Below are 17,820 nucleotides of genomic sequence, written 5' to 3' on the forward strand. Positions count from 1 at the left end.
ATTAACTTCTTGGCTGGGAAGAAGTAGAAGTAGAAGCAGAAATAAATACTAATAAAAAAGCAGCACAAGTTTTGCAGAAGGGCTGCACTCAAAAATATTAAACTCGGCAGTGTAAGACTCCACGGAAATATATTCTCAGAGTAAGAAGAGAAAGGGTTCCTTTTCTACTTCTCCAGTGTTAAAGTCCTTGTGATAGCTAATTATTAGAACTAAATAAAATTGAATATAGCTGGATCATGACCTTCCCTTCCCTGCATTTTCCTGAAGATTATAGAATTAGTCATTTTCCATGCACACAGTACAGCTACTGTAAGGGACCAGATAACAAGTCGTATACCCTCATATAATACTGAGGAACAAAGATCTTCCATTTTACTGCATCGTATTCAAGGGTCTGTAAATATTTTTCTTTAACGTCTCATATGGTTCTTGTTTGCCTTTTTGCCCATTTAATAGACTACGTGTACTTATGTGTTTTGAAATGTGTTTAGAACAATTCCATGGGCTCTGCTCTTCTCCTTCCCATGTTCCTGCTTTCTGCTTTTCCCTTTCATGTTCCATCCCAATCTGTGATCCCTTCAGTAGCTCAGCAGGACTTATGGATATTTTGTGCTTGTGAAAATCAGGTCAGGAGGGTGCTTCCCTGTATCTCCATGTGGAGTTCTGTAAAGCCTCCAGTGCTATTTGAACACTGTTCACTGAGGGAGATTTCACCTGAGAACGATTGGATTTGAGTGGACAAAAATTAGAACAGTGTTGGACATAGTGCGGATTTCTGTTCTGTCTTTCAGGATTCACAGGATTTGCTAACTGGCTCACAATTTAACTTCAGTATCTACAAATACAAACACTATCGGTGGCAGAAACGAATTTTGCAGGTAACTTTAAAAGTTGTCACTTTTGAAGCAATATATGAAAAATATAGGATGCTTAAGTTGCTCGGTAAATGTTATGAGATAGCTTAAAAAAAATCTTGTGGTTCAGCAACTTATCAGAGAAGTATAAGATATTGAACAAACTTTCTACCTTTTACACCAAAAGTATTCTGGGGCTAATATCTGAAACTCCCTCTACTGAGTCCCTGGGAGGGCTGTATAGTGGACTTGATGATCTAAGAGGTTTTTTCACCTCTAAAAAACATGATTCATCACAAAGATGATTGATTACAATAGGTTCTGCCTGGGAGTTGTTCTTATTAGTTAGTATCAGTAAATGCATACAAGTGATGTAGACATACTTAAATATCTGTCCCTTTTGACAGGACATCACTTCAGCTGCAGTCTCTAAAACCTTGGGAAGAAATATTCCTGGGGATACTCAGAAAGTTCATTTTGCAGACTATGCATTTCATGTCTGGTTACTCTATCCTGTGAATTCTCTTTTTTTTCTTTTTTTTGATACGATGAACCCTTAAGGCTTTATTGACTTGCATGACATTAAAGCAAACATCTGTTGATAACACCTGATGGTGATTTCCTGATTCCATGAAATCGATACCAAAGTTTTCATATTGTTTCCAGAAACCTAGATTTCACTGAATTTTTCCTGAGGTTGGGACAAAATTTAATAGTAAGCAAGTCCAAGTCATACATGCTAGAGGTTGTTTATTTTGTTTACTACATCTTAACTGTAGAAAGTATAATCTCCTTATTTCCCTCAATATCCACCAGTTTTTGGAATTAAAAGATCTGTTTAGTCATAAAGCTGATGGAAAAAATGGAGAAAGCTGTGTTAGATGTGGAAATTATCAATCTGGGAATCTGGAGTAGTTTAATTCCAGTTTGGTATTTACCAGCAGCCTTCAAAAGTCAGAGATAATGAGAATGATTCTGCTTTGGAGATTTCCTGCTATAAACAGAATGGAGGGAAAGGCCACAGTGTTAGCATTTGGTTGGTGTGGTCTGCACTATAGGAATGAAAGGTGCCAAGAATCATTTATGTCCAAAGGTAAATATCTAACTCAGGTGAGATCTGAGACTTCTAAGTCTGTCTTCTCTGTGGGCCATATTCAGTGAAGCTGGGTGGTCAGATAACTTTCACATCTTATTGTATCAACAGAGCTGTTTCTGCTCAGCAGGGCCTGACACATAGATACTGAAATGTGTCTGTACCAGTTTTTAGCACTGCAAATATAGATTGTGCAGTGGAAGAAGAATAATCTTATTTTGAAATAAACAATTTTTAATTGTTGTAGCTGTGAAACAGCAATAAAATAACTTTATTGGCTATTATCGTCACTCCTTTCACATATATGTACACATATGTGTAGATATACATACAGACAAAAAAAAAATCTGTGTTAGATAAGATCTAAACCAAAACACAATAATATTTAGATCAGAAAGTAATCTCTCAATAGCATCCTCTTTTTCTGACACAAGCAGCTGTTATAAAAATAACCACCTTCACTTCATTTTCGTGCTGGGGCATAGGTTGAAGCAGTTAGTAATTGAATCTCTGCTCAGATGGTCATGCCATTAGTTTGTGCTACCACTATTGCTGAATGGGAAGTTTTTGCACTGGGTTGTATAAGACAAGGAGAATTTAAAAAGAAATAATATTTCAGAGTGATAAATTGATGCATATTCATCAAAAGAGATAGGGAAACACAGTTACAATGAATATCTGTTTGTTTTGTAACTAAAACAAATATAGTACAGTATCTTGGTGACGGAATGTAATTTTTTTATTCTATTCATTGGCAAGATAGATACATTTTCTAAACTGGTCCTTTATCTAAATGCCCTTGTATGGTAATATTGGAGATGCTGTCTTTCCTTTTCAATGAAGAGAAGTGATGGAGTCAAATAATGAAGAACTTTCTATTCTAGATTGATTTCAACACAAGGACCATTTTTAACATTGAAAAAGGAATTATTAAGAAACAGTTCCCTTTCTCACAAGTCAAAGCCTGTGAAGATACTGAAAGGAGGCGCTTCACCATTGTGTTTCATGGGCGACAAGATTATGAGCTGGAAGCAGTGTCTCTTGATGATAAAAGGAAGGTAAGTTTTTACAATGTCATAGGCAGATTGCTATAAATAACAGCTAATGTTATGGTAGTACCCAGCAGGTCCCAGTCATAAGTGGGAATTGTTATGCGGTGCATTGTGCAAGCAAAGAAGTAGGTATGTCTTTATTGATGTGTGATTGTACATAGAACAAAGGGAATGTGAGTTCAGGATAAAGTTTGGCCTTAGGATTCTGCCACAGTTCACTAGGACTGAAGATGTAAAGCCAGCTCTAGACGTGATATGAAAGTGGATGCATTTCTTCAACTACACCTTGAATGTAACTGGTCTGAGATTGTATTACAACAAGCAAACAAAACTGATGACATGCACGTTTCACTCTTAATGGAAATTTTTTAAGCACTTACTCTTTCTATATATATTTATTAAAATTCATGCTTTTAAGAAGAATGAAAGAGGCAATCCTGATGCTGTGAAAAGAAAAAGACGTAGTACTTCATCTTTTGCCATCAAAATACGCTGAAATTATAAAATTATCGGAGGAAGACAGCCTAGGTACAACTAGGTATTTGTTTAATTAAATGATTCAGTGTTGCAAGATTTTGTATGAACTCTTTCATTTTGAGGTCTTGGCTCCTTTTGAGTTCTAGGTTCAATGAAGTATTTCAAGTAGTTAGTGTGATCAAGCTCTACACTAAAACTTGAGTCATGACATTAGCACTAGCTTTTCATCAGAATGCAGATATCCCATGTGTTCAGGGGTGATCATGTCTTGGAGTTTGTGTCATCCCACTGCTGAGGCCAGCTGTGCAATTTAGGTTGAGGTACAAACTCTCAAAGCATGGAAGAGTTTGCATCCAAACTTCTGCTGTGACCCATTTTTAAGGGGATTTTTGCAGAGGCATTCATCCCTTGTGAAACTTAATGGTTAACTCCACATGCAGAAACTTTTATTCCAGATGAACAGTAACTCATGGTTGATTAGCTTAATTTTCAAAATAGATTACATTTAGAAGAGCTCAAAAAGGTACATGTATTCTGTAGTAAGAACACTCAAATATGGCCCTGTATAAAAAAAAAAGTGCTTTAAATTCACACCCACCTTAATCCATACTATTTTCAATATTTTCTACTGGAGGCAAACCTTCATTTTTCTGCTGGGTTTGTTTGAGATTTCAAGCTAAATCAATCGAGTGCTACTTGGGCCTGAACTGGGCTGAACAGAAATTTTGTCCTAGATTGCTTTGTATATGAATTAAAAAAGTAAAAATATGTTTTACAGTAACCCTTCCAGAATAAAATTATATTCTCCTTACAATGACAGATTTAGAACTGTGTGCATAAAACCAAATTGCAGTTAAGTAGTTTAGCATCATAGAAAGATCCTATTTATTTTATGTTAATTTATTTTACCTATTTGGCTACTGCTTATAGTGTTGTCTATCATTTTTATACTTGAAAAATCCACCTATTAATGTCTTATTCAACGGAATCAACATGGAAAATATACTCTGTCTGCTGCCACTTATTATACAGATAACATACCTTCTGAGCAGAGTTATACAAAGCAATTCATACAAGAGACCAGCGGAGTCCTACTCTGGAAGACCTGTAGAATGTGATGTGATACATGAAGGACTGCTGGATTTGCAGCAAAGCACTTTCACATCCACTGAATGGGTGAAGTATGAACTGCACTTTTGTAGACCTCTCGGCTGTGGATTTTGTTAAAAGTTCTGATAAATACTTTAAGATTTTAATTTTCTGATAATAAGTTAATTATGTAATTGCTTTTTCAAATTAAAACATAGATGCCAAATCTGGATGAGATGAAAACATTGAAATTAACTGTTAGTGGAATAGTGGTACCCAAGAAAATCAAGTTCTGGTGTGTGCTAGAGACTTCTGTGTGCATTACTAACACAAATATATAATGCTGATGATGCTCAGAGTTATTTCAATGGTGGACCTTTTTTATGTTTACCTCTTTACTTTTTACTCCATTTTCAGTCATAAGGAAAAGGAGAAGGCGGCTGGCAAAACTGACAAGGAGAATAGGAGTCCTGCTAGAGAACATTAACTCACACTGGCCAAATGGCTGCCCCAGAATTTGTAATTCATTCTCGTAATGTTCTGAACTTCCCCCCTGTGGGGGTGACCAACCATGGTGACCTAATGGAGTGGTGGTTTCAGAAACAGGAATCATTATTCAGTAGGAAATGGGCTGTCACCACCATTTCGTTCAGCCCCTAAACCCTCGCAGATAAGCATGGCTTTTGCTTCTGTTTATTCTATTACTGAACTAGTGAACCAGCCACAATGATTTTACATAGTTTGCTCCCCATTCTACAGACAACCCACCCTTCCCCTGAGCGGGTACCTAAAATACCTGGAAATTGCTTATACTATCGAAGGAGAGAAAGAGAGAGAGAACAAAAAAACCCAAAACCTGTCTAGCAGAAAATAATGAAAAAAAGTTAACATTGTCATTATCTGCACAGGGCAATTATCTCAAAAGACTTCACAGTTCACAGAAAATGATTTTAATTGTTTTTAAAAGGCTACCACTGTATGTCTTGTAAACACTATCCTCAAGTGTGTCCAGGATTTGTTACCTTGCAACATTTAACAAGTTTGTTAACAAACAAAAATTGATTTGTATTTATCTTGGGAAGCAAAGCCCTTGTTGCTTTCTTCTTGATATTAATCCTCTCTTTTTTTTTTTGGCAAAGTAAATAATGGTGGAAACATCTGGAGATCAGATTAAACTCTAAGTCCCTGCTTTAAAGAAAGGAGAGATCAATATAACTGCCAGCTCCATTAAACAATTCTTATCACTTTGACTGTTTATGTGGGAATAGATGCAATTTATATTTTATGTTTAATTCTTCTGGAGCAGCTAAACTTATTTAAATTCCTCATAGAACACCTTAATCAACTAGCCACACCTTGAAGAGAGAGTGGAGGGAAAGAAAGGTCTAATAGAACTGTCAGAATGATAAAGAAATGAAGTAACCCTCAAGAAGAATGAGAATGCGAATGCTTAAATAAGAATAAAAACCACATACAGTAAAACCCCACTTGTTGAAGGTGGGACCTTTGTTATAAGCAGCAGAGCAGAATCGTAGAGGAGAGACTGAAGCTGAAGATTCTGCTGTAATAGAAGCTGTTTATGGTCAGGCAATTTCTGCCAAGATTAATTTATCATTTAAACAGGTAATAGCCAAAATTTGGCACAGTCACTTCTAATGAAAGCCCTTGAGAGCAGAATACTTTGACCCTTTCCTGCCAAGTGACTTGTGGGAATGAGGGGAGACCAGGATCAGTCCTTGCAGAGTAAGAGCATGTGCAGAGGCATTTCCAAGAGGGAGAGTTATTGGACTATAAGGTTAGGCACTAACTTACATTATGGTGACTTGTTTATAGCTTGGTGGCAGTGATACCTGGAAAACACAGAAATTCTGAGGCCTTGTCATATTATGCACTGCTCAGTCACATAGTGAATTCCTTTAAAGACTCATAGTCCAAAAGACCCACTATCCCAAGCAAATGAGAGGAATAAATGGAGTGGGAGGGACAGAGTGTGGCTAACAAATTAGCAGGACTTGGGTGGTTTTTAGTTGTTAGTCAGATCTTAGGTTTAGCTCTTTCATTATGCATGGCAGGCTGGAAGTTCATATTTTATGTCACAGTTTGTTTACATGTCAGATGAGAATAAGAAGCCCTTACCTCAAAGGTTTTATGCTTTAATATTGATACTTTTTTACTGTTCCATGGAAGATGCTATAGAAATGTGGAGACTTATTGACCTCAAAAATGCTTTAACAAAGGCAAGGCTTGTGTAAATAAGTACTCAGTGAAGAATGAACTGTACCTCCATTCCTTGTCCTTCAGGTACTTGGTACAACTACGTGAAGGAGAATTGACTTTATATTGCATAGGTCTGGGAGGAAAGAACAAGACTGCAGATGCTGTAACAAATACAATTAATTTGTCAAGTGGTAATGTGAGTGTCAGCAAGGAGAATGGATGCAGTACCTTTTCAGTTCAGACCAAAGAACACAATTATTTGTAAGTATAGTTGATAATTAAATTAATTGTTAAAGTAGAAGTACTGAAAACAAGGTCAAGCAACAGAGAATCTCAGTGTCCCAAACCAAAATAAAACAGGGGAGAAATGAAACCATCAGAATTATATAGATTACCCCTCCAATTGCTCTGCAGTAATTTGATGAGTATTTTAAGGGGGAATCAAAAGAACCACATTGTGGAATTGAGAAGACGCATTGAAATACTGCCCACAAAGACTTGTCCAGTTATCACGTCAGGAGCCAATGAAGAGATGTATCATTCACCTTGATAGGACAGATGTGTGAACAGGTTCTGACTAGCTTGTGCAACAAGCACAGTAAGATGTAGCACATTGTTCACCTTCCCCCAAGGTGGAGAAGAGGAATTACGAGGTGACTGCACCACAAAGTCAATATATGGCAAAACTTCAGCTCTCTAACCTTAGACACGTAAGCAATTAACTCTGTCTGAAAAGGTCAGAGTCAGCAGCACTGGGCTCCTTTGACAAGCAAAGCTGCTCAACATCATTCTGCTTAAATAAGAAATATCTGTGGCTGTATTAGTCAGCATGTTATTTACACTTCCTTGCGTTTATATATGACATTCTTAAATTTCAGGTTTCGAATACCCTTTACTGTCCAAAATAACAGGACAGAGGATGTTAGCAAGCTCCAGAATGAATGGGTGTCTCTCATAGAAAGGTACTGTCAGCTGTGCAAGGGTACCTCACTGCCTCAGGAGGGATCCCAAGAAGGCACCTCCTCCGAAGCTGATTATGAGGATTTTACTGTGCCTCTGAATGAACAGAAAGAGGAAGCCCTCCACTTTGGTGTGAGTTCTGCAACAACCAGTCTGAACAAGTCTTCAGGCCCCCAGACAAAGCCTGCAGAGGGCGAAGCAGCCCCATCATCATCATCTCTTCCACTTCCTATAAGTAAGGCAGAGGTACCGCCAGCCCCACCTGCATTCCCACAGCCCTGTAGCCTCTCTCCATCGACAAAGAGAACCAAAGCCTTTCACTGGGATGTTGTTCCTTGTGATAAGGTGAGGATATAACTGATGGTAGCTGTTAAAGGAAAAAAAAAGTATTGTAGCCTGTATTACATATATAGTTATCATAAAAGTACAGCTGTGCCACAAAACAACCTGGATGTCCTTCTCTATGTTTGGATGGAACAAAGTGTCTCTGTTCATGTGGCTTTTTGTTTACCCTGTCACTCCTATATTTTTAGATTCAAAAATCTATCTGGGGATCATGTGACCCATGCAAGAAGAAAATAGATGTATCCAGGCTGTGTGATCAGTTCCAGATCCAGGACATGGCAGTATTTTCAGGCAATGAACCTTCAGTGAATCAGCACATCATGTTAGATCGAAAAGTTGCACATAACTTCAGTAAGTGTATTAATAAGAATAGTGTACTCCTATCTGGAAACCTGGGGTGAGTGCTGCATGCATTTTCTATTTGTACTTTCTGCCATTCAATAGGCAATGAGACAAGCTTGTGTCTAAATCATCTTTTAATTCAGTGCCCCTCTACTCATTTATAAAAATAGACCTCATGTCTCAGTTGCTCTAAATGTGGTCCTTAATGATGTAGAGTAGAAGCACCAAGCTTCTCTTCCTCTTGTCCAAAACATGTGGATATGCCATTGAGCTGTGAGGCTGTTGTCTTAGGGCAGACATGTAAAATTATGTATGACACCTATGAAATCAATATTAAGATTCTGACTTCAAAGGCTTTTCAAATTTTGTGTGCTGTCTAGGTGAAACAGCTTGGTAGCTAGAACTTTGAATGCTGTGCTCAGTCTCTCTCCTACATTGAGTTCAAGAATATTTGTGTAGGTGTAGATAGGTTGGTGCAAGAGCCTTTGAGGCACGTAAAAGCCAGGACATAGGAACTCTTTTGGCCTTTCTCTGGCTAATAGCTTAGACTGTGAATGGCTGTCTTGAATGATGATGAACAGGATCCTTCCTTCTCATGTCCCAGGTATGATTCTGCCAACGGCCTGACCTAGAACAGTCTTTCACAGCTAATGAAGCAGTTCAATACATGGTTCTGGTCTTCGTCATAAAATGATGTAAAGGTCTTTCAATTACTTTGATGAGAAGTGGTAGATATAAAGGAGCAAGAGTACTTGTTCTTCAAAGACTGCTCTGATTTCTATTACAGAGATGGCTTTCCAAAAAAGTTCTATAACCCAGAGATGTTTTAAGAAATGTTACATGTGTAAAGAATTTGGGGCAGTTAATTTTGAAGTTTTAATGATTTCATCTTTACGAATAGTGATAAGAAAGAATATATTTTGGAGATAGTGTAAAGTTTTTAATTGGGAACTGTAAATGGAGATAACTTGTTGGAAGTATTGCATCCATTGACTAACAATTTGAAGGGTTAAAAGGAAGTGAGTGATACAAAAGTGCTGTTACAGATAAAAAGAATCCTGTAATAGCACTTTTATCTACTAAATTATTACCATTACTTTGAGGAAATTTCTTTCTTTTGGTTTGCAAATAGCACCATTCTTCCTTTTGATCCTATTCCTCTTACAGCTTTTTTTCATTGAGACATTCTACATTCATTTCTTAATCTTATCCTTAAAGTCCCATCAGTGAGATTTTTGGCATATACTTATTATAATGGACATTACTTAGATCAAAAGTTAATTTGATCCTGAGAATTCTGATTAATGTTCCTGCAAGTGCTGCAAACCACAGTTCTTAAATTAACAAATAAAAAGATGAAGCTCCAAAATGCCAGTAGGTTAAAATTTCTTGAGAATTTGAGTGGGTTTCTGAAAACAAGAGAAAAATGAGAGTTCTGAGAGAAGATCTACATGTTAAATTCAAGCCCAATATATATGAAAATACAAATAAAAGCTAAGTTATCTAGTAGATTCTTGTAAACAAAATGAATTTCTGCCTTACAGAGAACAGGTATTAGAAACAGAGAGACAAGAAAAACATCCTCAGATTTCCAGTGAAAAAGTTTTGGGAGGTCCTATAATGTGTATGTTAATCCAAGAATGTGGGATCTAGTGGGTGAAAAACTGACTTAGGAGTCAAAATACCAGCTTCTGTGACTTGATTGGTGCCTGTTTCCCTGTATGAGACCGAGTTTCCGACATATATAATCCTTATTTTGCCTGGGAAAATACTTTGGCAAAGTCTGATGACTAGAATTTATTCAGCAGCTAATTTCACCTACTGAAAATGTTCAAGAAAATATTAAATGTTTTCTAGACAGGTTGTGAAAATTTTAAAATCAACATTTTACTATGAGTTATTCACTCTGTTGCCATCTGTAGACATCATCACACCTGAAGAGATAAATGGTTTAAAAGGTATAAGGAAGCAAAAGATATAAGGTATAAAAAGCATGAGAAGGAAAAAGGGAATATTCTGCCAGGCTTAGCACTAAAGCTAGATCTTGTAACAAAAGTAAAAGGATGGAAAGTGTGTCAGAGGAAGAATAAATGGTGTATACACCATTGGCCAACAGTCTCCTGAGAACCATTAATAGCTGATTTGGGCCATAGCAAGCTCCTATAACCTGAAAAACTCTGTTCCTTTTTAGAACTGGAAAAAAAAAAAAAGGTAAATCATACACATCCTTCGCGAATTCTCCTTCCCAATCCCCTTGTGCTGCTCAGAGGAGTTCTGTCATAGCAGAAACTCTAGGACAAGTTTGCCAACACTGAGGAGCATTTAAACCTTTTTGCTTTCTCTGCTGATGCCCTCTGTTCACTTCCTTGTACTTCCTTTTTTACACTCATCCTTTGGTAATGATGATGGAGATGATAGTAATTAAAGAATAACTGGCAAGACAAAGTAGTCTTTCTGGGAGCAACAGCCTTACACATGATTCTTCACCTATTTGAGGAAGAGAAGTCTTATTTCAATTTTCCTATCATAATGCATATTATCAGCCAACCCCATGTCAGCACAGAAGTCTTGAACATTACAAAAACTCTTAATCAGATTTTAGAATATCAGGCAGTGTGGAAGAAATGAGCACTTCTGTTTCCCAGATTGCCTTCATTTTTGGGAGCAATTTTTCTTTCATGGACTCTACCTTCTTCTGAAGCCTGAAAATTAAACAAAGCAAGTAAACAAAATCAAAACAAATGGAAAATTTAATTTCATTAGCCTTTAAAATATTATAAAACACCAGTATATCGTACTGTTATTTGGAAAAAAATTATTTTGAGTGTTGAGCTGAGTACAAGAGAAATGTATATGAGCAAGTACTAGAGTACCTTCCAATAACAGTATCTTGATAGTTCTGTATTAAGCATTGACTGTATTCTGACAGAAATACATAGAAATAGTCAAGCAAAAATGTATATTTAAAGAAAATATGAAAACTGAGATTTTGCCTTAGCATTAGTAGCTACTAAGTGGTTTGTTTTTTTTTTTTTTGGGTGTGTTTTTTTGTGTTTGTTTGTTTGTTTTCTTTCTCTTCATTATTTTTTATCTGGAAAGTAAATATTAAATGTTTTGATGATTTTTCCTTCCCTTGAGCATTTTCTTCCTAGTAATCTAAGAAAAATTTTCCCCTAGACATTTTTCTTAAAAGTTTCCGTATAAAACCAACTGAGCTGAAAGAAAAACTATACATTATAAATGAAGAGAGTGGTGGACTTACAGATGAGCAGATTACAGCACTAAGAAGGTAATCTTTGGGGTTCAGTTGTTTGTTTATAATATGTGCTACCTCTTGGAGAAGACATAATCTTCTGCAAATAATGCGAAGTTCAGGAGAGATGCTACTTTGGATCTATCCTGACTGTGAATAGAATATTAGGGTTGCACACAGAAATCTTAGTCCTTGTAACTGAGATTTTGGAGTGTGCCCCCAAAATATCACTTTTACCCATATTGTGTGGGAGAGGGGGTTGCAAGAAATGAGAACAAATCTGACATGATTTTGTGAACTAGTTACAAGGAGCAGAGTTAGTAAAAGAATAAGTTGTGGCAGTGAGCAGGTATAACTTGATGAGAAAACTTTACAACATCTCTTACTACAGCCTTACTGTCTACTGTGGGATCAGAAATGAAAGATTTAAAATTGGTTTGGAGAGGAGGAAGGCAGACAAGTGTTAAAGGAGCTTCATGGGATGATGGGATATTAAGAATATCAGTATTTCTGAGTGGCAGAGATTTGTGAGTTTAAAGCAGAATGCAAATTTCTATATCTTTAAAAAAATTGAATTACTATATTGAGAAAAATAGATTTCAGGAGTGTAAGCAAACTATTGGCATGGGAAATTTGTAGGAACTGGATTGTATCTCTTTGAATAGTTTAAGACATAGAAAGAAAGGAAAGAACAGGGATCCTAGAGTAGTATCCATTATACATCCCAGTTCCCATGTGATGCTTGGGCCCTTTTATTAAACACATTCATATGAAAACTTAATGTAAAACAGTTGCTTGCTTCAAAATGAGAAAAGATTTGAGTGTTTTGCTAAAGCTAGCTTTTGGATAAAGATGACACTGGCAAAGAAAATGAGGAAGTAAATAACTGATGTTTCTACTTCTTGTGGAATGAGTTTAATTTTGGCCTTAAAATCCTGATCCTAATCAGTGCATCAACAGTAATTTTAAAGTCTGCAGAATCATGTCCGTACTTAGAATGTGATGTGAACAGTAAGAACAGACGTGTAACATGGCGTTAGTGTCATTCTGTGAGATGGCTTGTCCAGAGCTTGCCTGAAGTATGAAGGGACATGGACAAGATGTTGAATATTTGGATGTCTTATATGCACTAGTGTTCTGGAGGAAGTTTCCATGCTACCCCAGTGATTTACCAGTTATACCCCACACTAGTGCGCAGCAGACTATGAGCTGGTGAAAGCTGTGTAGCCCCACTGAAGGTAATGGAGCTCCATTGCCTTTCAAAAGTTGACCTTAAAGGCTTCATTCAAAAAAGAAAGGTCTTACTGCAGTACTGCAGTTTCTAATTGCGGTGATGGAGTTGTCAGGAGATAACTGTAGTGAAATGTCTTGCACATCAAGAGTGCTCTTGAGTTACACATGTGACTGTCTCTGGAGAAATACATGGTTGGAGCTGGTAGAAGTAAGGAAATACCTCCAGTCCTGCAGTACAGCAGAGTACTTGGGGTCTGGCCAGTCCTGTTTACGAGGGCAGCCTCTGCTCGCACCTCGGTTTGAAGGAAAACACTGAACATGCTCTGTTGTTCAAGCCCTAATACCGCACTGCAGATTCAGTCTGGGATCTCCATGCTGTTGAAATCAGTGTAACACCACTGTGATCACCGATTTATAGCATCAGGTGACAATAATAATAATAATGATGGCAATGAAGCTTGAAAGATTTTATTTTTTCCTTGAAGATTTCAGAGTCTTCCTTTGATAGCAATAACGCTGAGGAAATTTTTCTAGCAATGGAATGGTAAGAGATACTGGATGCGGTGTTGCTATATGTTATACAGGATCAAGGATTCTGTTCCTGGGATTCTTATTTATTGCCAAAATCTAGGAATGCACATACAAATCTTGCAGTGAAAGGAAGTGAATTTTTTCCACCCCAACAGTTTTAAAAGTGTTGCTGAAATAGATGAGATGATACATTTCAGAATTGAGGGCTGGATTTCCAAGGCAGTTCAGTGTCTTATGGCTCCCATTCAGGCATCTCATCGAAGGAGCAGATGCTTACCTTGAAACGTCAGCACTCAGAACTTTCTCTTGTACAATGCACTGTAGTGGACTTGGCACAATACAAGCAGCAGGACATTTAGCACTTCTGAGACCTTTCCACTTGATTTAGGTGCCATGGTGGAAAATTTTACTGTTGAAAACTGTGGCCTCCAGTTAATTGAGAACCTGTGGTTATGACAGGAGTTTAAACAGGATAGTCAGGGACTGGAAAATTTCTCTCTGTGCAAATTATACCTGTCATACTGTCTAAGCCTGAGCAGGAAGTCTAAATTCTACTATTGTAGAATGAAAAATATTTAAAACCAAAACCAAGATTACATTTTCAAGACTGTGACCAGCGCGCAGAATGTTCTGCTCCTGTATCCAGTGAAGGGGTTAGTGGGGGTGGTGGAATATTAGAAACTTCAGGACATATTTTGATATGAAAACCTTCCCATAGTTCTCTGAATGATTCTTTATCCTGATGTCTTAAAATCAATAGCAAAGCACTTTTTGTCTCTATGAACTTAATTTTTCAGAACAGTGGGAGAATTTTCGTGGCAACAAATTCCATAAGACTTGCATTCATGTAAAAAGATTATTTATGGAATGCATTCACATATTCTTGTGCTACCTTTTCCATGGCTTCTATTGTTTAATGCTTTAAGCTTTAAACCTTCTGGGTAATCTGCTAGTTTCATTTCATATACATAATACGTTAAAACAATTTGATGCGATATCAGACTTGTGCTTAAATGAAGATATTTACTGTCAGCTTTAAAATTGTTTTTTGAATTTGCTTAAAAAGTCAGACTATTTTTAATGATAAATAAAAAGCCTTCCATTTACCAACAGATAACTGTTATTTTAAAATGAGAATTCATTTTTTTTCTCGATGATGAAAGGTGATGAATGGAATATTTTGTAATCTGCTTTAATATAGATTTAATTATTAAACCCCCAATTATTCAATTGAAATAGCACATTAAATTATTGACAACAGTAAAAAAAAATCTTATTTTTTGTTCTGTATCTAACATGCTAAAATCTCTGCTTCATTTTTTCCATCTTTGAATAAATTTCCTTACTTTCAATGAAAATGTATATGTGTCCCCATGAATGTTTAATCACACTTGCTACAAATTTAGTAGGTTGTTTGCAGAGAAAGAAGAGAAGGTAGTAGACCAGAACACTTATTTAAGATTCTTAACACTCCTTCTCATATGTTAGCTGTAACGTCGATTTCATTTTTCTTAAGATATGCTATGAATTCCCATAGTGTATCAGTCAGACAGCCAGAGAGATCTCCAAAGGAGGGGAGCTGTGGTGGTGTTTTTATTTTTTCCAAGCAGAGGCATGTTTAAAGACATCAGTTTTCTCTGACTCTGGAGTACTGTGGGAAAATATTCTGTTACCGTTTGCAGAAGGAAGAAAGTTGCGGGTCTGTCTTATGTGCTATCATAACAAAACTGAGAAATGGATCTTGGATGTGATGCAATTGAGAGACAGAAATGCCATTGGCCACTCTTGTTTCATGGGCAATTAAAAAAGTTTTAGAGGTAGGAGTTGGTCAGACCATGGGTCCCACTGGTTAATTGCACCATAGCATGAGTCTGCGCTGCTTTTGTGCTAATTTTTCAAAGAAGTTGTTGCTGGAGACAAGCTGAGCCAGAATGGCCGTTAACTGCTGAAAAAGTGTATGTTGTTTCTAGGTGCTTTGGAAAGCTTGTCAGATATGTTCATCCAGTTAATGAAAACAAGGCACATACGTATCATGCACAGAATTAATGAACCTCTTTGGAAATTATGACCTTAACTCCTCTGTAGCATGGTTCTACCTTTCCCAAAATAGTCCATACCGTTGTAAATTGTCTGTAGATCTGCAGGTGAATGCTACTGACTGTTGTTGTCATGCCTTATATATATATATATAAAAACATTTCCAGACATGCAGATGTATCTGCAGATCATTTTTACTTTCCATCACGTAGTTGGCTCAAATGTCTATAAAGTTCCAATGGTTAAAGAAAAAATAAGCAATATGTAAACCACACTAAACAGTAAGAAATTCCAATGCATGGAATGGAATGATTGTTTTATGTTACAACAATATAGAATGAAGAAGAAGAGGACATCTAATTTTCATTTGCTGTTTTACAGGTACATGCCAACACCAAAAGACGCAGAAAGGTACCAGTCTTTCAAGGGATCTCCTTCAGAGCTGCATGTAGTTGATCAGTTTATGTTAGAGGTAAGAATGTACAGCGTTAAAAGACATCTCGTGCTGTTTCTAGGACACTCTCTTCTAGAGAAAACCACTACAAGAAGTTGTTGTTTGGAACTTAAATTTACAATCTCAGCCAGAATCGGTACGAAGGTTTTTTCTGATAAAGAGTTGAGACAAGTAAATATTATGAAGAGAACTCTATGAATCCCTTTGCGTCTCCAAGTCGCACGTCCTCCCCTTCCTCCAAAGCAAGAGCTGATTTATTCTGAGCTAGATTTCCAAAATCTATAAGCATAAAACTGTATGCATTTAATCATTCTCGTTCACAAGAAAAGAGTATCATTGATTTTAATAATGTCTGGCCCTATGAGAGTATGGTGTCATCTTGAATTTGCATATGCAAATGATGCATATTCAACTATGTGCTGTAATATATCTACAGACTTAAGGCCAAGAATAAAATTAATGAGCACAGAAATTAGGAAAGCTATGGTGCAGCTGAGTTACGCAATAAATTATGAAAGATATGTTCATATTTTGGTATAAACATGGGTTTTGATTCCTTTTCTGTTCAATTCTATGCAGATGTGTAAAATCCCCCACTTAGGCCAGAGGTTGGATCTCCTGCTTACCATACGTGAGCTCCCTGGGAGCATAAGAGATTTGGAGCCTGTAAGTAACATGACTCCTTCATAGTGTGTAATCAAAATCTACCAGTTAGAGAGTAGAGGGCCAAGTGGCCTCAATGCAGAATTCAAAGCTGCGTAGTTAGGGAGGTTTTGTTTTGGTTTTTTGCCTTGTCTTTTTTTTTTTCGCCTTTGTCTTTTTTTTTTTTCCCCTATAGCAAAATACCTCACAGTTCATAATGTGAGCAATTCATAGTGTAATAATCCAGACAGCCTAGTGTATATAAAAAAAACCCAAACATTTCATGACACTTCAAAAGTAGCAAGCAAAAAGGTTTAACAAAAATTCATAAAATCTCTGTATGTCATGGCTTTGATAGCCAAGGAATTGCAAATGACATGAAACTGTTAAGAGATAGGCTACATTTGAAATACAGTGGCACTGTTGGTGCATTTGGAATGCTTTTGGGAATCCAGTTCATTTTATTGCGTTTTGTTAATGATGGTATTTCACAGTACTGGTTCAAAACAAAACACCGTAAAAAAAAAAAAAAATAATAAATGGAGACAAGTGAGGGCTATGATACACATGTATATACATGTATGTGCATTTAATATCATCCTTATTCAGCTAATGTTCAAGAAGCAGCTACTAATGGGCCTGGCAGTGGAATAGACTTCCACAAAAGAGGGAGAGAAGAACAGGAAAGGATTTTCAAATTTTTATTTGGCGTTGTTAAACTTTCCTTTTTCTTTGGCCAGTGATAAGACAGAAGTGAATTTCACCATTAAAATTAAATTCCTTTTGTGGGGAGGTTCTTGCCCTGCAAACTGAAAGAATCAATCTAAAGTCACAGAAACTTAAAGCAAGTTTATCCAACTAGCATCTCATAGACATTTACTGTTTTCAGAAGACTGGAGGCTGTTCACCCCAAGGATTACAGCACTGAATTGAAATGCTGCAAACCAGAGTTCAAGTCCCTCTCTGCCTTTTTCAGGATGACCTAGGGGTGGGGCGATGCAAATAGACAGTGTTCCAATCTCATGGACTGGATCTTTCTGTTCCAAACTGGTGCCTTACCTGCCAGGGTTTGTATATACTTTGATTCAAAACAAAGTATTTCGACACAATTCTGTTTCTATGAACGTGTTTCAAAGGGTTTGCTCTCATTCTGCATGGGAATGAAAACAAAATTTGAAAGATCTACAAGTCCAAGTTGTTATCCGTTGTCTGGCTGTGATTAAAATCATAGTAACAGTGAA

At 36.8% G+C, this 17,820-nt stretch overlaps 1 protein-coding gene across 1 annotated transcript in view; it reads left to right on the top strand.

Moving 5' to 3' along the window:
• LOC104157746 (formin-F-like) overlaps nucleotides 1–17,820 on the top strand; it is a gene marked incomplete at its 3' end in the record, with an annotated part of 31,301 nt that overhangs the window by 3,321 nt on the left and 10,160 nt on the right. The window contains exons 3-11 of the mRNA XM_009695203.1: nucleotides 792–878; nucleotides 2,832–3,005; nucleotides 4,509–4,657; nucleotides 6,867–7,043; nucleotides 7,661–8,087; nucleotides 8,276–8,438; nucleotides 11,607–11,718; nucleotides 15,865–15,955; nucleotides 16,517–16,603. Coding sequence (XP_009693505.1) covers nucleotides 792–878; nucleotides 2,832–3,005; nucleotides 4,509–4,657; nucleotides 6,867–7,043; nucleotides 7,661–8,087; nucleotides 8,276–8,438; nucleotides 11,607–11,718; nucleotides 15,865–15,955; nucleotides 16,517–16,603 — 1,467 coding nt within the window. The remainder of the gene's footprint in view (nucleotides 1–791; nucleotides 879–2,831; nucleotides 3,006–4,508; nucleotides 4,658–6,866; nucleotides 7,044–7,660; nucleotides 8,088–8,275; nucleotides 8,439–11,606; nucleotides 11,719–15,864; nucleotides 15,956–16,516; nucleotides 16,604–17,820) is intronic.

Source organism: Cariama cristata, unplaced genomic scaffold (assembly GCF_000690535.1).
Source record: "Cariama cristata isolate BGI_N322 unplaced genomic scaffold, ASM69053v1 scaffold16322, whole genome shotgun sequence".
Taxonomy (NCBI): domain Eukaryota; kingdom Metazoa; phylum Chordata; class Aves; order Cariamiformes; family Cariamidae; genus Cariama; species Cariama cristata.